General features: G+C 37.7%; 1 protein-coding gene across 1 annotated transcript in view; it reads left to right on the forward strand.

The window, feature by feature from the left end:
- The window catches only part of Dgk (Diacyl glycerol kinase), a 42,434-nt gene extending 31,918 nt beyond the window's left edge, over positions 1 to 10,516 (forward strand). Inside the window, exons 7-23 of the mRNA XM_064042204.1 lie at positions 163 to 285; positions 699 to 823; positions 1,156 to 1,232; positions 1,517 to 1,677; positions 2,263 to 2,376; positions 2,920 to 3,011; positions 3,589 to 3,729; positions 4,204 to 4,462; positions 6,522 to 6,608; positions 6,954 to 7,044; positions 7,352 to 7,454; positions 7,918 to 8,004; positions 8,479 to 8,634; positions 9,006 to 9,150; positions 9,361 to 9,429; positions 9,761 to 9,873; positions 10,362 to 10,516. Of these exons, the coding sequence (XP_063898274.1) occupies positions 163 to 285; positions 699 to 823; positions 1,156 to 1,232; positions 1,517 to 1,677; positions 2,263 to 2,376; positions 2,920 to 3,011; positions 3,589 to 3,729; positions 4,204 to 4,462; positions 6,522 to 6,608; positions 6,954 to 7,044; positions 7,352 to 7,454; positions 7,918 to 8,004; positions 8,479 to 8,634; positions 9,006 to 9,150; positions 9,361 to 9,429; positions 9,761 to 9,873; positions 10,362 to 10,454 (2,036 nt within the window). The 3' untranslated portion in view covers positions 10,455 to 10,516. The remainder of the gene's footprint in view (positions 1 to 162; positions 286 to 698; positions 824 to 1,155; positions 1,233 to 1,516; positions 1,678 to 2,262; positions 2,377 to 2,919; positions 3,012 to 3,588; positions 3,730 to 4,203; positions 4,463 to 6,521; positions 6,609 to 6,953; positions 7,045 to 7,351; positions 7,455 to 7,917; positions 8,005 to 8,478; positions 8,635 to 9,005; positions 9,151 to 9,360; positions 9,430 to 9,760; positions 9,874 to 10,361) is intronic.
- Positions 10,517 to 22,164: the final 11,648 nt, after the last annotated feature.

The following is a 22,164-nucleotide window of genomic DNA, read 5'->3' on the forward strand; positions in this document are numbered from 1 at the left end:
GATTACCCTCGATAAGACTGGTTCAAATGACTACCTTCAGAATGACAGAGTTATTTTACATTAACTATACTTATTCGCGATAAAATCTTGTCTAAGACATAATTGAAGTCTCTGGACTAAAAAATCCTCTAGATACTTACTTAAACTACTTTTTTCTTCCAGATTTCAGACACCTAATGCGGCGGTCTTCGACGCTAGAAGTGCACACGGCGCGGGTTTCACTAAAAGACATCGTATGTTACCTCTCGCTGTTGGAGGCTGGCAGACCTGAAGATAAGTTAGAATGTAAGTATTATCTTTACTGTCATTTTCTTCTTCTTCTAATGTTCTTTTACTTTCCATTCGGTTCTCCTTTGAGAAGAGGCAATCAACACCACTTAACAAAAGGCAATCATCATCTTCATAGGACTTGATTATGTACACATGTTAGTTTTGATCGCGATAAACTATACATTTTTTTTTTGCAAAAACGTGAATTGCTATATAGACCACAAAGGACTAGCTTATCTAAGAAGAAATTTAACTCAATTGTGATCTATATTTCTCTACATAGTAAAGCTGACAAGCATGTTTATTTGATCGCCCTATTCATGGAACTACTGCGCTGCCTTGAAAATTTTTTTCAGTGTTAGATAGTCTAATCGAGGAAGGCCTAGGCTTTTTACCCTTTAATAGCATTTTTTTAAATCTTTTTTCAGTCATGTTCCGTCTTTACGACACTGATGGTAACGGCGTGCTGGATACCAACGAGATGGACTGCATCGTCAACCAGATGATGACGGTGGCTGAGTACCTCGGCTGGGAGACGTCTGAGTTGAGACCTGTGAGTATGCCAACATATGCAGTGCTGCTAGTATCATCATCATCAACCTTTTTATCGTTCCGGGCTGCGGCCTCCTCTCACGCAAGGAAGAATTGAACATTAATGCACACTTGCTCTTGGCAAATCTCTGCTCATCATCTGCCTAGCCTCTCAGTCAGGTTTTCTGGCTTCTGACTACCGGTAACGACGACTGCCAAAACGGTTTTAATGACAGTCACTACACATTTAATGTTTTCTGAAACATTAACTTCTCTTCTGATCTGTGGGTATCTAAAAAAATACATGCGTACAGTACATAATATGTACCTTAAATAATTCGTTATGGTTTGCAGATCCTACAAGACATGATGGTGGAGATAGACTACGATGCTGACGGTACCGTGTCGCTAGACGAATGGAAACGAGGAGGGTCAGTATAACAGTAACTATTCACTAGACTTAGTACTTGCGTATATTGTCAAATGTAGTTTCGTGGAGATACAATATTGCCTGACGTTGTAAGAAGAAGGTTGACGCGATAGCTTAGTTTTTTTCGATCAGTTATAATCAAAACAAGAGATAGGTCATTAAAATCTGGTATTTTTGAAATTACTTTCACAGGAACTAGGCCTATTTTATCTCTGGTTAGCAGATGAACAGATAGATCGAATATTAAAATCCACTATTACTCATATACCATTGTTTCCTCCACAGCATGACAACCATCCCTCTTCTAGTCCTACTAGGTTTAGACACGAACGTCAAAGAAGACGGCGAGCATGCGTGGAGACTGAAGCACTTCAGCAGACCAGCGTACTGCAACCTGTGTCTCAACATGCTGGTGGGATTGGGGAAGAAAGGCCTTTGTTGCATCTGTGAGTATAGAATTTAATTTAGCATATTGAATTTACCTGGGTTTTTAAGCTGTTTTTCTAGCCTAAAGATATGTGCTTAAGACAGACCTTGTGTAAAATGATTGGTTGTCAGATTTTCTTACTAATACACCCATGAAGACTCAAGACTGTCAAAGATGTTCAAATGACAGCACCACAGTTTAAAGTGCCTTCTCAATCACGGAAGAACTCGTTGACGAATGTAATTTAACCTTTAATCAGTTACTTTTATGGCGAGATTCCAACCAAATTATTCTTATTGTAGTTGTGGACATTTTAGAAATGTTTGCAAGCATTAAGCTTATGTTTTCCAGCTAGTAGACCAGAAGAAACATTTATAAGCGGCACAGTGCTGCACACAGTTGAATCTTGCTTTTGAGATTATTGCCTGTAAACATTTACATCTCTCCAAGGTATCTACCAAACTCGCCTTCACAGCCGAAATATGTCTACTGCTACAGAAAGGCCTTCAGATGCCAATGTCACTAAGGATCTACATTACCGAGTAAGGCATTTAAGATGCCATTTCCTTCACTTACCAATCAACCCCGTTTGTTGCACCCACAGTCTGCAAGTTCACGGTGCACGAGCGGTGCGTGCAGCGAGCGCCGGCGTCGTGCATCGCCACCTACTCCAAGTCCAAGCGAGCACCAGCCACACTCGCGCATCACTGGGTCGAAGGTACGGCTTATTAAAGCACATTGTTATAGTACCCCGTGTGTATCATTTACGATCTGCCAGTTCACGGTACACGAGCCACAAATAAAAACAAAAAAATTGAGGTACTTACTTTAAAAGTTGTATGGATGTCATGGTTGAGCAACTTTATTTAAATTCTTTTTTTGTTAAAACCCTTATCCTCTGCTTTCTCTGCTCATTATCATCTACTCTGTGTAAAGTCCTCAACAATACAAACAAAACAAGCCAAACACCTGATACCTGCTGTAGACCGTTGAGGAGTTCCTTCGACTTTCAACTTCATCATCAGCTCTTTTAGGGTCGGTTCATATCTGACGGAAAATGCGTCGAGCGTATCGTAAATGTATGATCGACGCACTAACGCATCATCGGTTATGTGTGAATGATTGAATGTTTTACCGTATATTTGTCAGTTCTGGCGTTACGCGACCGATAATACGCGACGCATATTCCGTTAGATATGAACCGACCCTTAAGCTAACAATACAATTACGTCAGAGATTTTTATTCTCCTGTTTTTGTCAGGTAACTGTCACGGCAAATGCGCGCGGTGTCGGAAAAAGATCAAAGGGTACAACGGGATTACTGGACTGCACTGTCGATGGTGCCATATCACTGTGAGTGACATTATTTATTTATTTGAGGAAAACCAAAAATTTAATTGTAATTATGTAGTTAAACAGCTGGTATATAGGGTTCATTGTTGTTCTATTAGACTACCTGTATATTTTGGAATTGAGAAACCTTAATGTTGGATGTGTAAAGAACATAATCCTGAAATCTAGGTATCCATGATACATGTAGGATTTTTATAACTTTAGGTACTATGGTAGCCATATCTACCAATCGTAATCATCTAAAATTTTGTGTTAATTCTCCTAGATTATTTCAAACATTTGACTGCTATTCCAATACTTCGTCATTGTCATCGTCTCTCTGCTGAACACAGGCCTCCTCACACACAGAGAAGGATTAAGCGTCAACCACCACGCTTGCTCAATGCGGGTTGGTGATTCCAGACTAGGTTTCCTCGAGATGTTTTCCTTCACCCTTAATTTAAGATATATACCAGTTTAAGATATATATAGAAAGTACATTTAAACTACTTACCTGACCAATCGAACCCACACACTCACGCTTGAAAGGTTTATGCTTTACCACCACGACTTTTTCTACTATTTTGCCCACTTACAGCTACACAACCGCTGCGTGGGCAGTGCGGGCGGCGCTTGCTCCCTCGGCAGACACGCGCGGCATCTACTGCCGCCCACCGCCATCCGACCGCTCGTGTTAGACCGCCAGCGCTCGCTGCCGCATCGACCGCAGCATGATCAGGTTGGTGCTACTTTTGTTATGTAACTGTGCTTTTCTGAAGTTTCATATTGAAATAAATTTGTAAAGCAATAATAATAGGAATTGCCTCCAGGGTTGATTCGGCCATGGTGGCTGTTCTCATATAAGGACTTCAGCCAGGACATATTATACTACAGACACAGACACAGATGCAGTCGCTACTCCTTCACTCTTATCACCCGATGGGTCTTTAATCCGATGCAACTGGAGAGAGATGACAAGCAGGACTGACAGTAACATGCTCTCTGCATAGATGTATCAATCTCAACAACAAGAACTCAACAACTCATTTCTTCTGTATACATGTTTGTCTACAAAAAAAAAAAAAAACAAATCTAAAAGCACGGGTCTTTGCGTAGAAACCAGGCTGCCTAAAAATTTGTTGCGAACTGCCATCAAAATTGATGCCCGTTAAACCCAATGTCACTAAATACTAATACGATACTTCTCTTTCAGCAATCCCTCCCCACCTCAATATCTCTTCCAATATCAATAGCAGCGACTTCAGAAGAGAAGAAAGAAGAAAGAGAGAAGCGAGAACCTCGGGCCCCGCCCATCTCCTTTCAGATAACGCCTCCTGACGGCTCCTGTCCTCTCCTCGTCTTCATCAACCCCAAGTCTGGAGGCAGACAGGGTTCCAGGGTGCTGAGAAAACTCCAGTATATATTAAATCCGAGACAGGTCCATGATATTGCGAAAGGAGGACCTATGCAAGGTGAGGATTAGATAGTAGATTTTTTTCACTTGTAATTACGTGTAAACGGTTATAAATAATGCTTCGCATTTGCAACTCTATTTTCTTGAAGGATGGCTTTTCTGAAAGTTTTATAGAGGTAATAACAAGACAATCTATAGAAAGATTCTGCCAAAATTGTTCGCAAAAATCAAAATGCCATTCATTTCTAAAAACTCTCCTTGAAGCTTTATAGAGAAAAGTCCAAACTCCGCTTGGAAGATGATCGCATTCATTTATATATAACATTCAGTTCATATACAGTCATGGACACATAATTAAAGACACCCCCCGACTCGAAGTGAAATAAATAGTTATGGTACTGACATGAGCTTAAGCACGGTATAAACTGTAGTGTAATAATTATTAAAACAAACATTACATTGTGTTCTTTAAATTAAGGACAAAAAATATTTTCTTTCTTTAATACTTTACATGTAAAGCTCTATGGGAAATGAACACTATTTTTTGTAGCTGATACTTGGCTGGTCAGCTAATTAAAGACAGTTAAAGCCCAGTTAAGAAAAAAAAACGAAAGATACAAATAGTTGCCATACTTTTTTTTAGAAGTGAGTAAAATACTTATGAAAACTCGAATTAGGTAATAATTTAGGTTTATTTCATTAAAAATTTTCATTTTAGTCCTATCAATAAGACTAGAATAAAAATTCTGGTAAGTAAAATGTTTTAGGCTTTTTAATATTATATTTTGACATACGGATTTATTCATACAACTTGATCTATAGTAAGGACATGGTAATAAATTTATTATTAAAGATTTCTTATCAATGGTACTAAAAAAGGCATGGTTTGAGAACAACTCAAAACCGACCCCAAGGAAAACTTGTCCGCAAACAGACTTTAAGGCGGTGCTATAGGCAAATAGTGAACCATTTACATGATTCGGTACTGGTTTTTTTGGGAGTCATCTGATGCTAAAAGGACGACAATTGTGTCTGCAGAATTTTTGGACTACAACCGGTTCGGGAAAAGCTGTAAGGCATGGGTATCGGAAGATGTTACTTTTGGAAAAGCACCGCGTGTCCATACTGTAGTTGGCTATTTCTATCAAATGTGAAAGGTGCAGTTAACAAGTGTTCAAAAATGTATTTTTTTTCTCATTAAACAAAGGGATACGAATAATTCTAAAATAATGTATCGAAATTAGTCGCCTCCAAAACATGAGATGGAACCAAAATACACTAAGAAAGTTCTCAAACATAGGAGGCGAAAAAGTAATAGTGTGGGGCTTCTCTTCACTACTTGGTGTGGTGATCCTTTAGAAAGATATTATTAAAAATAGGCGAATTCAAGTACTATAATATTTTAGAAATAGCATTTTGTTATATGCTAAGCATAATTTACCGGTCCTTAGCGCTTTCCAAATTAGAAAAGTTCTGAAAAACACTGTAAGAGTAGTAAAAAGGACTCTTTGATCGAGCAACTTATGACGGTTTTGGTTTGGCCCATCGCAAATTTAATAGAAAAAAAACTGGTGATCGGCCAGAAAACACAATGGCGATAAGTCATACATGAAACATTGATCAATTTTACACAGATTTTTATGAAGCATGGAAGAAAATTCCCATAGCGACTTAAAACAAAACTGACCGCTTGCACGCTTAGGGATGTCGTGCTGTCATTGAGGTAAAAGGAAATAAACCAAATATTAGTACTCATTAGTATGCTTAGTTACAGTGTAGGGAATGTTGTGTTGAAAAGTACCATCAATAATATTAATAATTTGCATTTCTTCCTCTGAGCAAATGGAGTGTCTTTAATTATATGGCCAGGCCACGTTATGGTTCATACCGCTCGAGATTCGGATAAAGCGAAAAAAAACTTGTCGCGAAGGATCACTGAAGATAGTCTTTAGTTTTCATATTTTACAATGCCCTCTTAAATATTTTAAAATAGAAAATAAAGTTCCAGTAGCAATCAGAAAAAAGAAATACAGATGAAATGCGGCAGCAATTTAAGATTCCAACAGTGTCTTTAATTATGTGTCCATGACTGTATATCTTTATACCTCACTTCTCAGGGTTGCAGATGTTCAAAGACGTGAAGAACTACCGCGTGATATGTTGCGGAGGAGACGGCACTGTTGGATGGGTGCTGGAGACCATGGGTAAGAAATAGTACAGCCTTTAACTTTATTGTTATCCGTGTGGTTGCACCCGTGCTTCAAGGGAACTGCTTTCTGCACCCGGATTAAAAGTAGTCTATGTCTTTTCTTAGGCTCTAGACTGCCTTGTGCGATATGGATAGACAGCATATGCATTTATATGGATGGTTGTTACTATTATTTGACTGGCCTAATCATTTTTAAAGTTTTATCTTCTTCATGAGACCCATTCCTCAGTAACATGCAACTAGCTTGACGTTTTAAAAGAACTTCTATTAGGCCCACTTTAAATAAAAACATATTGAGTTAGAGATTGCTAACACCAACAAAATCTTGCATTTATCACAGACAAAGTCCAGATGGAAACCCAGCCGGCTGTAGGGGTAATACCACTGGGAACTGGTAACGATCTAGCGAGGTGTCTACGATGGGGAGGCGGGTAAGTGCCATTCAAAAATTACTTCTTTACTTTTCTTCTATTCTGTCCACTTCACCTTTATCACATCCGACTTGGGTTCTGTTCCAGTCTTACCTAATGCCGCTTATTAGTTCCAGTATACCACATGGGGTGACTGCGATCTCCTAAATCCAGTTATCCTTACAACCCGATATCCCTTGGCAAGACTGACCTGGTGGGAGGCCTTTGTCCAGCAGTGGACGTCTTTCGGATGAGACGAGCGACTCAACGGGCCGGAAAAGAACTAGTCTCCAAAAAAATGCAATTCGATGTTTTTCTTTTTTGGCAGGTATGAAGGTGAATCAATTCATAAGATCTTGGATAAGATAGCGCGGGCCAGCACCGTTATGATGGACCGATGGCATATCGTTGTGGAAAATACTACTACGGATGTAAGTTTTTCAAAACAAGTTACACAATAAATTATGTTTCAAGATATACTTGTACTTATTACCTATCTCACGAAAGCAGATGAGCCTTACTTGTAATTGTAGCCTCGACCACTACTGAGCGCTCCCGACCGTAATGGCGTCCACGGCCTATTTCGGCCACGGCGGCTGTTCTCATTTAAGGAGATCAGCCAGCTGCGCAGGACATATTATAGTGCACGAGCATTTGCTTGGACACAGGTGCACTCCCTATTCCTTCACTCTCATAACCCGATGGGACGTCAATTCAACACGACCGGAGATAGATCATACGCAGGACCGACATTTACGTGCTCTCCGATGCACGGGACCCCGTGCTCCCGACCGTACGCACTTAAAGACAATGTGCATGTACATTTACACAACAAGGTTTCGTGAGCTAAACCGATGATTGCACCGATTGATGATTGACCGAAATGTTTTGCAGTGTGAACAACCTCAAATGCCTGACTCAGCGCCGCATCCAACGGTGGTGCCATACAACATCATCAACAATTACTTCTCTGTTGGCGTTGTAAGTTTTATCTTTCAAATAATATTATTTCTAAACCCATTTTCAATCTTGGTTTTAAGGCCTCTATGTACATAATATATGACTCAAAAAGTTTTGATGATTTGAATATGTGACTAGCAACAAAAAGATAACCAAGCACGCGTAAGAGAGTATTTGAGTTTTGGAGAATTACTAAGAAAATGCTTAAACCTTGTGCTGGACTAATTCCTTTGATGCAGCTTTGATGAAAGGCAGTAACATAGCTCCTTACATAATGTTGTGAGGATAGAAGGTTTCTAGACTACCCCGTAACGACTGCCAAGGATGTTCAAATGAAATCCAGGACCCAAAAATGTATCGTAGCCCAAACAGCATTAATCGTCTACCATTCACAGAGGCATTGCTTAAACAATTGAACGATCCTCACAGCTTTGACTCAGCCACGGGCCACTAGAAATAATAATAATTACTAACCTCCATCCCTACTCATCCCAGGACGCAGCAATCTGCGTGAAATTCCACACAGAACGGGAGCGCAACCCTGACAAGTTCAGCTCTCGCATGAAGAACAAGCTGTGGTACTTTGAGTTCGCGACTTCAGAGCAGTTCGCGGCCAGCTGCAAGAATTTACATGAGCATATTGATATTGTGGTATGTATTGTATTTTTTTTATTATTATAGGAAGGTCACGCTTGTAAAGTAATTCTGCATTTCCGAAGTTAACTTAAGTTACTAAAGACATTTGCATGGGCTACGGGATTGTTTGCGCGAGTTGCCGTAGCCCTGGTACGAAAAGGGTTCAAGAAGGGGCATGGTACGTTTTAATCAGTAAGAGTCTGACATTCCCTCACGCTGCACCCACAGCGAGTGTCATTTGATGATTTTCCTGGAGCCCATAGTGTACGCACAATCTCGCAGCCCCGGTAGGCGCAAGCCCTAGTAGACACTGGGTTTGCTGATTTTCTTTGGAGAGCTTTCTTCTTCATTGTCCTAAAATTATAAATGCCATTTCTGACACGCAGTGTGACGGCGCCTCGCTAGAGCTGAGCAAGGGTCCTGCACTGCAGGGCGTAGCGCTACTGAACATCCCGTACGCGCACGGCGGCTCCAACTTATGGGGCTCCAGCGCCGCGCACCGCCGGGGCAGGTTCCCTAACGCGCAGCAAGGTGACAGATACTATATCTCTTTACATTACTAACACGGCGGTTTCAACTTGTGGGGCTCCATCCTGTAGGGTTCCAAAAAAGACATTATGTAGTTAATAAAAAAAAATACATCCGATATTCCACACACATTCACACTACATCATATAGTCTTAAAAAAATAGACACACTAATCAGACCTACGCATGTAATAATAACAATTGTTTTTTTCAGATATCGGTGACAAACTAATAGAAGTAATAGGTTTGGAGAACTGCCTGCATATGGGCCAAGTGAGAACGGGTAAGTTTTAATTTATAAATGTCAATCAATTCAATGTCAAATCGAAGCAATTCTTAAGTTTCCTCGAAAACTGAGTCAATTAAATACTTACCATACATCAAAACCCAATGGTTGGGTACAAGATTGGGTAAAGCACCAACCTCTAAAGTATGCGTATGCTGATTCAAAAAGTCTCGACGAAACCTGGACTATATAGTCTGAAATCACAAATCCGCATTGAGCATGCGTGGTGATTAATGCTCAATCCTTCTCCGTGTGTGAGGAGGCCGCAGCCCAGCAGTGGGAACAATAAAAAGGCTGATGATGATGAGACTGATCTCCTTATGTCCAGGTCTCCGAGCATCAGGCAGGCGCCTGGCACAATGCAGCTCCATCACGCTCACCACTAAGAAGACCTTCCCCATGCAGATAGACGGGGAACCCTGGATGCAGCCACCTTGCAAGGTATATCAGCTATATTATATACCATAAGGTAAAAGTAGGTAAGGAAAGGTAAGGAAAGGAAAGGTAGGTAAGGAATCATTTAAATCACTAAAATAAAGGCGATGGTCATCATCTTCCGAGCCTTTTTCCAGTCTCGGATGCAGTTGTGTACCAGTGTATGTGTGTGTGTGTGTGCAAGAAGCGACTGCCCATCTGACCTCCTCAACTCAGTTACCCGGGCAACCCAATACGCCTTGGTCAGGCTTGTCTCAGACTTACTGGCTTCTGACTACCCGTTACGACTGCCAAGGATGTTCAATGACAGCCGAGAGAAGAAAAACAGCAATTAAAAATGCACTAAAAATGGTTTCAATGAGATTGGTCAAAATAAAAAATACTTTATGCAGCACACACAGCAAAGGGTCATTTGATATAATATCGTACCAAGACAAAAAAGATTGACTACGAGAAAGTGCAGAAAATGTAATTTAATAATTTTATATTTTCAGATAACAATAACCCACAAGAACCAAGTTCCGATGCTGATGGGACCAGCTCCTGAAAAGGGGCGGGGCTTCTTCAAACTCTTCACGCATTGTTAACCACTTCAGTCTATTAAGAATATTTATCAATCTATTGATTAATCAATCATATTTTACCTTAATTTAATCGTCTTCAAACTATTTTTATTTACTGTTACTATCAATGATATCAAATGATTAGGTTTTTAAATGTATTAAAATCAGTAATTTTATGATAACAATGCTGCTTTAATCAAATCAATCAGTCGATCAGTCAATCATACCATTAATTGTATCAATTGATTCAATCAATCATACGATTAATTGTATCAATTGATTGATTCATACAGAACTGTCACAATTTGGAACAAAGATTTACTAGAATTTACCTATTTTCTGAAAAGAGAAACAAACCTATATATTTCCTACAAAGTTACGAACACAAAATCATTTGTATTTTCTTACACGGATTTGATAACCATTTAAGAACTAAAATAACACAATATATATTATGTAATCTACACCATATAATAATATATTTACATTAAATATATACCAACTTAATAAAAAAAACGCAAAGCGCTAAAAATCCTAAAAAAGACATAAGTATACCAACATGACGAATTATCGCTATATCAATCAATTGATTTAAGATTGATATGATAAAATCTATAGTAATACGTGGTAAACATTTTTTATTTGTCTGTTTGTGCTTGTAAGGCTCCGAAACTACTGGACCGATTAGAAAAAGTCTTTCACTGTTTTAAAGCTACACTCTTCCCGAGTAACATGGGCTGTATTTTATCTCGGTACGGGCAGTAGTTCCCACGGGACGCGGGAAAAACCGCGGGAAATCGACTAGTCGATTATAAATATCTATAAAATGATCAAGAGACTTGCCATGTGTTCAATATGGTATGGTTTATAAATTAAATTGAACTTAAGGCTTATAATTAAATCCTTTTCATCACTCATGCATATTCAACTCATAGTTAACTTTCATATAATCGGAAAGTAACCAAATCCACAACTTTATAAATTCCCTAAGCAAATTATAAATATTCGTAGGATCCTAAACAATAAACTTGCGGTTCTTATTATTGTAGGGTGACATAACCATTAATAACAATAAATTCCTTGATTGATCTGCTCCTGCGGAGATATCAATATATAGAAAAAAATGCACTTTTCTATTCGAAATCCATATGCATGAGTGACTATAAGAAATTAATTCGCTATTAACACTAATTTCACTGTTTCATTTCAGCCTGTTAGTGCTTTTTAGCTTATTTCGTGTACCTAGTGTTGAAAACTAATTTCACATCCTTATGTCTGATCTCTTGAACACAAACTAAAAATCTTCTATTAGTAAGGAAAAGTTCTTGCAGAAACCCTAACGTCCATTTTTGCTAAATTAGATATAAATATATACATTTATAAACTATATTTATATATAAAACATATTATATTATCTACATTTAAAGTCCAATAAATTATTGAGATTTAATAAATGAAAATTGTGCCGTGAATTGCAAAATTGTAATTTATTTGTTTATTTAATTTAAATGTAAAAGCTATTTATTTTTGAATCTCGCTGCAATAAAAGTCAGTCTTGAATCAAGAATGTGACTTTTACAAGTTTGTATGTATACAATACATTTAACTTAATATAATGTTATGAAGCCATGTTTTTTGGTCATTTGACTTACATGTCAAAATGGTAATGATATAATTACATTATTAAAATCAAATGACAACTTAAACTAACCAGTCACAATTATATAAATTAAAATATGAACAAGATTGGAGAAACATTTTAACCAGATTATGAAATATTATTCTTTTGGTTAAATTCCAATAAAAAATGGAGTCGTAACGACTTAGTGGTTTTTAGTAAAGAAAGTAAATTAGAATTATTTGTATCATGAATTATCGAATTTTGTGCATTTTATTAAACGTCCCACTTATTAATTTTTAACGTTAACTTTCCGTATTAATGTTAACTTGTAATTACTTAATGTAATTATAATTATAAATGATTATAATATAAGTTTAAAATAAATGATTGTGTTTGTCGAATGTTATAACACTGTTATGAAATGTTTAAAAAATATTTACCTAAGACATTATCAATGTGTTGTTTTAGTTTAAGAAGTAATAATTTTAAGGCTTTTAAATGTAAAACTTGTACTGACATAATAATTTATTCATTTAAAATGAAAAAGTAATGTCGTCTTAAATGTACATTTTGTGTCGTGGAATTGTTAAAGCTTTGTCGTAATATATGGCATACAACGTTTTAGTTTTTAGTAGATATTTAAATGTAACTCCACTTCCATTTAAATATTACTATTTTTTGTTGAAGAAGTGACTTTGGCATAAAAATTGACATAATAATTTAATTTTAGGTGCATATAAAATTAGTGCTATTTTATTTATACCTTTTGAGAAGTTATAAAATTATCTGAGAAATTATAAAAATACATAATATCAATGTTGTGCCAAGATAAATTGGATACGTCCTTTATACCTACGCCAGCATTTTTGTAAATATTTTTCTATAGGAGATTTTATCCGTTCATAATAAACACTATAGGTTTATTTAGAATAAATATAGCGCCATCGCAAACCAGGATTGTTTTGTTTTGATATCGCGATCGACATGCCTCGAGTAGAGTAAAATTCTATGCCTCGCTATGAGAAAAATCTGTGCCTCGACTTGAGTAAAATCTTTGCCTCGCTTCGAGTAATTTGTACTTTGATATCCATTTGAAAGCAGAGAAGCTTTTAAAGCGTAATAATAAAAATCTAAGTTTAAAATTAACTACTAGGGCATGCGTCGTCGGGTTTCTTTAGAACCCTGTCTGCCGGTAGTTTGACCCATGTTCGCGATGCCCGATGCGCTATTTTAATTTATTTTTTGGGTAAAATTTAAAAATGAATTTTGAATAATATTTATTATCCTCTAACACAATTTCTAATTATTTCCGTTTTATGGTATTTAATTTGCCGTACCTACATTAGCAGTAGAGGAAGTGAAGCATATTTGGAATACCAGTTTGTTTTTTGAAAATAAATTGAAGGAGAAACGGGATAGCTCAATAAAAAATACATTAAATTATTGTCAAAATATTAAACTTTAATAATGAGAACAATCAAATATAAAAAATACCAGATATATTATCAAAATGCCTATTAAACTAAAAATACTCCAAAAACGTGATTTGACTTAGGGTGCAGATAATTTGGAATATAGTATTCCAAATTATATATATTTTTTTTTCTTTGAAAATTGCTAACACTTTTTCTTAGAAACTAATAGAATTCTAATATTTTTATAGTCATTGGCTCTTTACAAAAAAAGAAACTTACAAATAAATAAAACCGACTTCCAAAAAAACTGAAAAGCAAAAAAAACACGGTATTCCAAATTAACAACACACCAACCTAACTTAAAATTGCATGTCAAATTTTTTATTCTAGAAATATTCACAAAATCATAGTAATATCTTAAACTAACAAGGTCACTCCGCAATTGAAATAATTACAATAAAGATTTAGTGTTACAGCAAATGATTACCACTGATTGCATTCTTACCGAAAAAGTTTTCAAATCAGGCGTTTCGTTCGCTGGGGGCTGGTAGCCGAAATGTCAAGACGGCGTCCTGTTTTTAATGCTGTATGGCTTTGTTTATCGTTTGACGTTATGTTTACGGCATAAAAACTCAGATAGCGTTTATATATATTTAGATATCGAAGTATTCCAAGTTACCTGCAGTATTCCAAATATGCTGCAGTTCCTCTATAAATAAAAAAGAAGATATTTTGAGAAAGAAGATGTCAATTGAATCGTGCTAAAGCATCCGACTTGTTAGACGTCACTGTCATGTCGGTCGCGAATTATATGTAAATATGTTATATAAATATAATTTTATTGATGTAACATGTATGTATATCTGTGTCTGTGTTGGTGCTTATAGTATTAATGTGTAGCATATCCTATTTGTATCTACACTCTTCATTAAAGTTGTGAATTATTTCGTTTAGAAGTGTTATAGTGATGTTATTTTTATGCCTTATAAAGAGCAATTTAGTTTTCCACTAGTTTCACCCACGCTCCTGTAGAACCACTTCCCGTAATCGGGTAAAAGTAGTAGTCCTCAAAGTTAATTTAAATCGCTTCGGAAGTTTTGGCTTGAAAGATCGACAGATGCTTTCGCAATTATTATTTATATTTATATTACTCATATAAAGATGTATTTTCTTTGTAAAAAAATCTAAATTAATTTTATGACGTATTTTTGTCAGGACAAATAAAGTTTTAGTTAACACGTTTTCTGAAGCTATGACATCACTATAACATTTTCTATTCTTTGTATAGATATGTTGTACTTGGTCTAGCTATTGTTACTTGCCTTTACACTTGTAACTTACTTCGTTGTAACACCCGTAAGTTGTAAGAAGTTCTGAGATATTACTATAAGCTTACGAGAGGGTTTCTCATTTGCAAAAGTATCGTAAGCACTAAGTTTACGTCAGTTAAGCTTACAATTGTAAAGGCTGCCTTATATTGGTTTAGAGTTTGAAGTGACTGTCGATTAACTTTGTTATAAAACACAGTGATGCTGTGGCCAACTATATTTTATCATCTCGGGACTAGAACGCCTCGTTATTACGTCGCAACTGATCGTTTTGGTCACACTGGACCCGCCTGCCAGATTCTCTGCTCATCTTTCTTGTCTTGATCACAGATCAAGACTAACCGCTTTACGTGCTCTTTGATAACACGAAAATATTAACAATGGGCTACTTTATAACTATATTTAATGTACAGTTATTTCAAACTCTATAATTGTTTCAGTCTGTCGATCTTCGCTCTGTTAAAATATCATCTCTCTTAGCAAAACCATGCGATATAAACTAAAATAAATAATGTTTGATACTTATTGAATTATTAAAATATAATATATTAATAATAAAAATATACCTAGTCGCATTGTTTTGAAAAGGGAGGTTAAAAAATGGGGTTATTTAAGCTGACTGGTTAAACTAGACTGCGCTCTTAAGTAGCCCTATTTTAATCTATGTTATTGCTGTATTTAAAATAATGATACTGATTTCTAATAATTGCTTTTAACGAGGCCATAAAAATACAAAAAAAAGGCCCACAAAAAAGTGAAATCAACTTTTTATTAAAAGTGATTCAAAATTACTGATGTTTCGATCTATAAAGAACTATACCAGAACTAAAGTGACAGCAAAAACCATCTTATTTATTTATAAGGCCATCATTCGTCGCCTCGCCTCGTTTACACGTTTTGCTCAAACCGAGGCATGCCTCGTTGAAAGCAAAATAATTATTAAAATCAGTGTCATATAAAAATAGATAGATTACGAAATTATCGAATTATGATATCGGATATATTAAGAAGCTTATATAATGCATAGTTCAAATATACAAAATAGAGAATTATTTTTTGTTATTATTGTTTCTTATCTCACATTTAAATTTAATTTAAATTAATGTTTCAATAAATTTAAATGATATAATAAAAAGGATAAATAAATTTTATTATTTGAAAAATTAAGTAGTCATACAATTATGCATTTTTTTGCTGCTGATTATTAAAAAAACTATGGTACATTAAGCTGTTAGTTTATTTGTAAAAAAATGCCTTTTTGAAATAAAAATAGGTGCAGCACATGAATAGAATATTATTACATAAATGTTTGTATATTGTTTCATAAATTTTAGCAAAATTTTAGTACAATTTATAAATTAATAATGCAATTATTATTTTATTCCTATTATTAAAGTGTAAACCGGCCTTAAGACTTTATTTTTATGTCAAATAATTATTTAATAGAATAATTATTTCTTGTTTTTATTATATTTAATTTATAAGCGTTGCGGTATAAACAAAATAATATGTGCCAGCTTTAATAGTGTTATAAGAGATAATTATATTACATTATTAAAATATTATTATTATTGTAACGAATATATGTGCATATGAAAATTTATTTTTGTGTTTTATTTTAATGAAATTTATTTTCCTGATAAATAATACCACTTAAAATTATATACTTTAAAAAAAATAGAAATACTTACATAAATGAACGTAAAAATCAAGGTTTTTTAACAAGTCATATCTTCCGGCTGCAACATCATATCAGTTTGACAGTACTATATTATAGTTTATTTATTAACCTCATTTACAAAAATATACATTAAAATTTCAAACTATTCAAGTTAAAAACCTTAAACTAAAAATAATAAAAAAAATCTTCCCCGTAACCTTATTATTGTAGGTATTCTATCTTATCAACATGTAGGTAAATAACAAAACCTAATAAAAGCGTATTAATAAAAAAACTACAATGAAATGTACCAAAAAAGCCAATTGATGAGGCGTGTAAATAGCCTCATCATGGAAAAATAATAGAAAATTTAATTAATGTAAATTGGGAGAAATTTAAAAGGTTGAATGAAGAAAGAAAAGAGAAATGCGGGAGCGGTGATTTCAAATCTTGAAAATCGAATGCGGGGAAACAATATGGCGGTGAAACCTAAATCGTATTTCAATTAAATCCCTGCTGATGATATTCCGTTAGACACCAATACCCACTACAACTATTTGCAGCAATAAAGCCCACGTACCTTGTGAATCCAGGGACCTCACTTAGAACCAGCGAGATGTGAAGAGGCCTCGTTCCAGGGCGCGTGGTCGCGGTAAGGGCTGCCGGCCGGCGAGCTAAATCTAGGTTCATCCACCGGTGGACTGGTTAAAACTCGTGAAATCAGCACTGCACTATAAGTCCGCAATGTCTTCTAGCAGCAGGTTCAATTATTACACGAGAATCTTCAGGAAATCACATATAGGGAAATAATGACGCGGAGCGGTGTGTATTCGACACAATGGCGGCGGGAGAAGGACTACATGCGTCCTTGGCGGTGGCCAAACGCAACTGCTCGCTTGATGCGAGCGTCCTCTAGAACACTCGATACGAACCAATGGGCGCTGCGGTAGCTAGTATTGTCGTTCGGATATCATCATCAGAAACTCAATTGCGTTATTATAAATATGAAAATAATTGAAACAAAGTTTTAAGTTGCGGGAAAAATAACTTATGTATTTAATTTATTATTGACTAAATATTCGCATTGAAAAAAGACATTGACGCTTCACCATGCTCCCCGCCTTGGAAGGACGCAAGTTCTTTCAAAGGGAAAGGTAAAAATTATAAAGATTTACTAACGTAAGTCATGATCAGCCTAAGTCTTATGACTGAACGCGGAGAAGAAATGAAAATATTTAAAAGAGACTAATCCTAATCCTTAAACTATGAGTATTCGTTAACTTAAATTTTATTGCGTTGGGATAGGATATAGTTTAGTGACGGAGCGTTTAAAATTACCGAACTTCGTCCTCACCATTGCAACGCGAATGACATTGTCGGCACCTTTGTAAACCTCAGTTATAACTCCTAATGGCCAACTCAATGGAGGAGAATTATCCTGTCCCACGAGCACAACAGTTCCTACTTCTACGGGCTTGGCCGCGGTTGCCCACTTTTGCCTAACTTGCAGCGTATGCAGGTACTCTAAGTGCCATTTCTTCCAGAAAGATTGGACCATACTATCTAACAACTGTTTACGTTGGGAAAGATTTAAGCGCTGACCAGACAGATCGGCTGCCGGCAAGTACTGCAATGGGGTGGACATCAAAAAATGAGCGGGAGTTATAACTTCCGGATGCGGATCAGACGACAACACGCTCAGAGGGCGTGAGTTCATAATGCACTCTATTTGAATGAGTACAGTCTGTAACTCTTCATAAGTAAGAAGTTGATCTCCAATCACACGATAGAGATGCGTTTTAATGTTTTATGTTCGCTTCCCACATGCCGCCAAAATGTGGGGAGCGTGGTGGAATCATCTTCCACTTAATGCGGCGGGTTAATAACTCGTTTAAAAGAGATGAATTGAGGTTTGACTTCATTAAGAAATTATAAAGTTCGTCTAGTTGGGCTTTAGCACCAACGAAGTTGGTAGCGTTATCCGAATAAAGACACGATACTGGCCCTCGACGTGAGATAAAACGTTTAAATGCGGCTAAAAGGCGTCGGTAGTAAGTTCAGAGACTAACTCTACATGTACCGCTTTGGTTACCAAACACACAAACAAACAGACGTAAGCTTTCTGAGCGTGCTGACCTCTGCGACGAGTGAGAGTTATGCGGATGGGACCAGCATAATCCACCCCAGTATGGACAAATGCCTTTGATTCCGAGACTCGGTATTCAGGAAGGTCCGCCATCACTGGAGTAGGATGCGTCGGACTAACCCTAAAGCATGTGTTGCATTGTCTTAACTTAGACCTAATGACAGTCCTGGCATCTAGTATCCAAAATCGCTGCCGTAAAATAGACATAAGTAGCCCTGGTCCAGTGTGACAATTCATCACATGGTAATGATGAATTATCAGATCTACAATCGGATCATGTTTAGGAAGTAAAAAAGGATGCTTGGCATCATAAGGAAGGTATGACTTTGAAAGTCTTCCCCCAATGCGTAATATACCTTCTTCATCGAAGAAGACAGACAAACTTCTAAGTTTCTTGGGTAAAAGTTTACCACATTTAATGAGCTTAATGTCATCTGCGAAATGGACAGATTGCACGGCACGGATTATAACCTTTTCCGCGGCTGCCAACCCTGTGGTGACCGAGGTTCACAATGAACCTTTGGTCTAGCGAATTTAAGTATATAAGAAACGATGCGCAACAGTCTATCCCATGAAGAGGTGCGCTGCGCGAGTTTACAAAGAAGAGGAACTTCTACTTGCGTGGTGACAGCTAAAACGTTTGTCTTATGCTCGGGGAGTTCCACACAGCCAGTGGGACAGAAAGGTTTGACCGGCCAATCCTCAGGAGCACAACGAAGCCAAGAAGGGCCGTTCCACCAAAGCTCATGGGACACCAACTGGGAAGGAAGTAGGCCACGGGATAGGCAGTCGCTCGGATTCTCAACACCTGCCACATGGTAAAAATACTGAGAACCCAAGTTTTCCTGACATTGAGCGACTCTATTGCTGACAAAGACTGACCAGCGATGCGGAGATGAATGAATCCACGATAAGGCTATCGTGGAGTCTGAAAAGGCATAAATCCCTTCAATTGTAACACGTGAAGCATAAGTATCACGAACAGCCTTCACCATCCTCGACATGAGCACGGCGGCGCACAGCTCGAGACGTGCAAGAGTGGTCACCTTGGTAGGTGAAACCTTTGACTTCGCACAAAGTAAGCGAACTATTATCCCGGACGGACTGATAGAGTGTATATAAATAACACAACCGTACCCAGCCATACTGGCATCAGCGAATGCGACTATACGAACAGAACAATCATCGGTAACACCCACATGACGTGCTATCCGCAAGGAATCCAACAAGGGAAACTCCTGCATGAGAAGCGAAAAACGTTTAACTATTTCGTCAGGAGCGACATCATCCCAACCGATATTGCTCAACCATAACTCTTTGATAAGCAACTTGGCGTGAAAGATCACGGGAGCAACTAGACCGAGAACATCAAATAAGCGGGCCACTATCGAGAGTATATTTCTCTTAGTACATTTCTCGGCCACTCGAGCGGTCGTGAAGAAGAACTTATCCTGCGAAGGCTCCCATGAAAGACCTAAAACCCTGGACACATCATTCCCTTCATGAAAATCAAGCGACTTACGATGTGAATCCGGAAAACTGTTTAAAAGCGCGGGTGAATTGCTACACCATTTTACAAGGTCAAAATCACCCGACTTAAACATTTTTATGAGATCATGCGATATGCGGATAGCGTTCTCTTCATTATTCACCGAGTAGACCAGGTCATCCATATATAGGCTGGTCTCAGCTACTTTAGCAGCTTCGGGATAATGCGGACTGTCCGAGGCCAGCTGTCGCACAGTGCGCATAGCTATGAAAGGACTCGACTTAAGTCCGAAAGGTAAGCGGTTAAAAGCGAATGTTAACAAAGGTTCGTTCTCATTGAATCGAAACAAGATGCGTAGGTATTTACGCTGCGCAACAGGTACGCAGATTCGTAAATACATCTGTCTAATATCAGAATTTATAGCGATAGGAAATAATCTAAAATTGATTAAAAGCAGAAACAGATCCGTTTGTAAATTCGGACCAATATGGAGTATATCATTTAAAGATAAACCAGTATGCGTCCTAGCACTCGCATCCAATACAATGCGCGGCATCGGTTTGTCTGGCCGAACGACAGCGTGATGAGGGATGTAGTACCCGTCATCCGAAATGTCTGACTCATCGACTTGACTTAAGTATCCATTATCTATGTACTCTTGGATCACTGCGTTATAGTTTTCCCTCAACGTCGGTGATTGGCGGAGTTTTTTCTCCAGCGCAACCAGTCGACGGTACGCGGCGGTGCGGGAGTTACCTAACTCAGCGGGATCCTTACTGAAAGGTAACGCGACAGTGTACCGGCCCGAATCGTCACGTGACACGGTCGAGGAAAAAATATTCTCACATTCGGTTTCCTCAGGAGATAAAAAGCGTTTACCTTCAACCTCTTCCATTTCCCAGAACCTTTGTAATAAATTATCAAGGGCTAACGTTGTGTAAGAAAAGCTAGGTAACTTTAAATTATCTTTACTATGCGGAAAATCACCCATAAGGACATACCCGAATGTCGTTAACAATGCGGGAGGCGCATGTGAACCTAAGTCTACCCTATTCCCCAAATAAATATACGGAAACAGTTGAGCGCCTAACACTATGTCAATATCGCCTGGAATATTCCAGCTTAAATCAGCGAGCGGTAGCGAGTGGGAGTCCACTGAAGAATCCCACTTAATATGGTGCGAAGGTAGTTGGTCCGTAATGCACTCAACTACTAACGCGCGAATATTATATTTTTGATGCGGGTCTACGCGAGACTCGATTTCTAAGTTCACATAACCTATTATCGGCCGCGATACAGAACCAACACCTTTGACAAAAGAATTACTCAAAGGAATTATTATTAAATTGAGTTTTCTACAACAAGCGGTGGTTATTAAATTACTTTGCGAGCCATTGTCAATTAAACACCTAACTATTGTTTTATAACCCGACCTATTATTACTAGCTCGCGCGTAAACCTGCGCGGTTGATAACAGAATTGTCGACTCAGCCTTCGTATCAGCTGCTAATAACGCGGCCGTATTATGATTCGGAAATGTTTTAGTAACATCACCCGAGCCACACACGGTTACCGGCGCGGGAATATCGACCTTATCGCTATAAGAATAAGAGCCAGACACAGCGGCGTGAGTCGGCGCAAGCGAAGACGCGCGCGGGCGAGGGTGCGCGGAAGGCGCGCCGGACAGCGGCGCCGCCAGAGCAGGCGCGCCGACTCCATTGCAATTCATCGATCTAACATCAGCAGTTTGCAGCGGGGAATTATTATTTTTATCAAAATGTAATAAAGTATGATGACGTTTTTTACATACTTTACAAACCGAGGTCGACTTGCATTTACTCAAACCGTGCGAAGTGCTCAGACAATTTGCGCATCCATCTTTGGATTTAATAAACTCAAACCTAGCTCTAGGAGTTAACGTGGATTGAAACTTCGCGCAGTTATACAAATTAACATGAGCGTTATCATTACAATACGCGCAACTCGAGACCGAAGTCGCTGTAGGAGCGGAACAATTAATCGATTCACTCACAACAAACGATTTCGTTTGCGTACGAGGATCGCGAGATGCGGAA

This window comes from Helicoverpa armigera, chromosome 27 (genome assembly GCF_030705265.1).
Source record: "Helicoverpa armigera isolate CAAS_96S chromosome 27, ASM3070526v1, whole genome shotgun sequence".
In the NCBI taxonomy this organism is placed as follows: Eukaryota; Metazoa; Arthropoda; class Insecta; order Lepidoptera; family Noctuidae; genus Helicoverpa; species Helicoverpa armigera.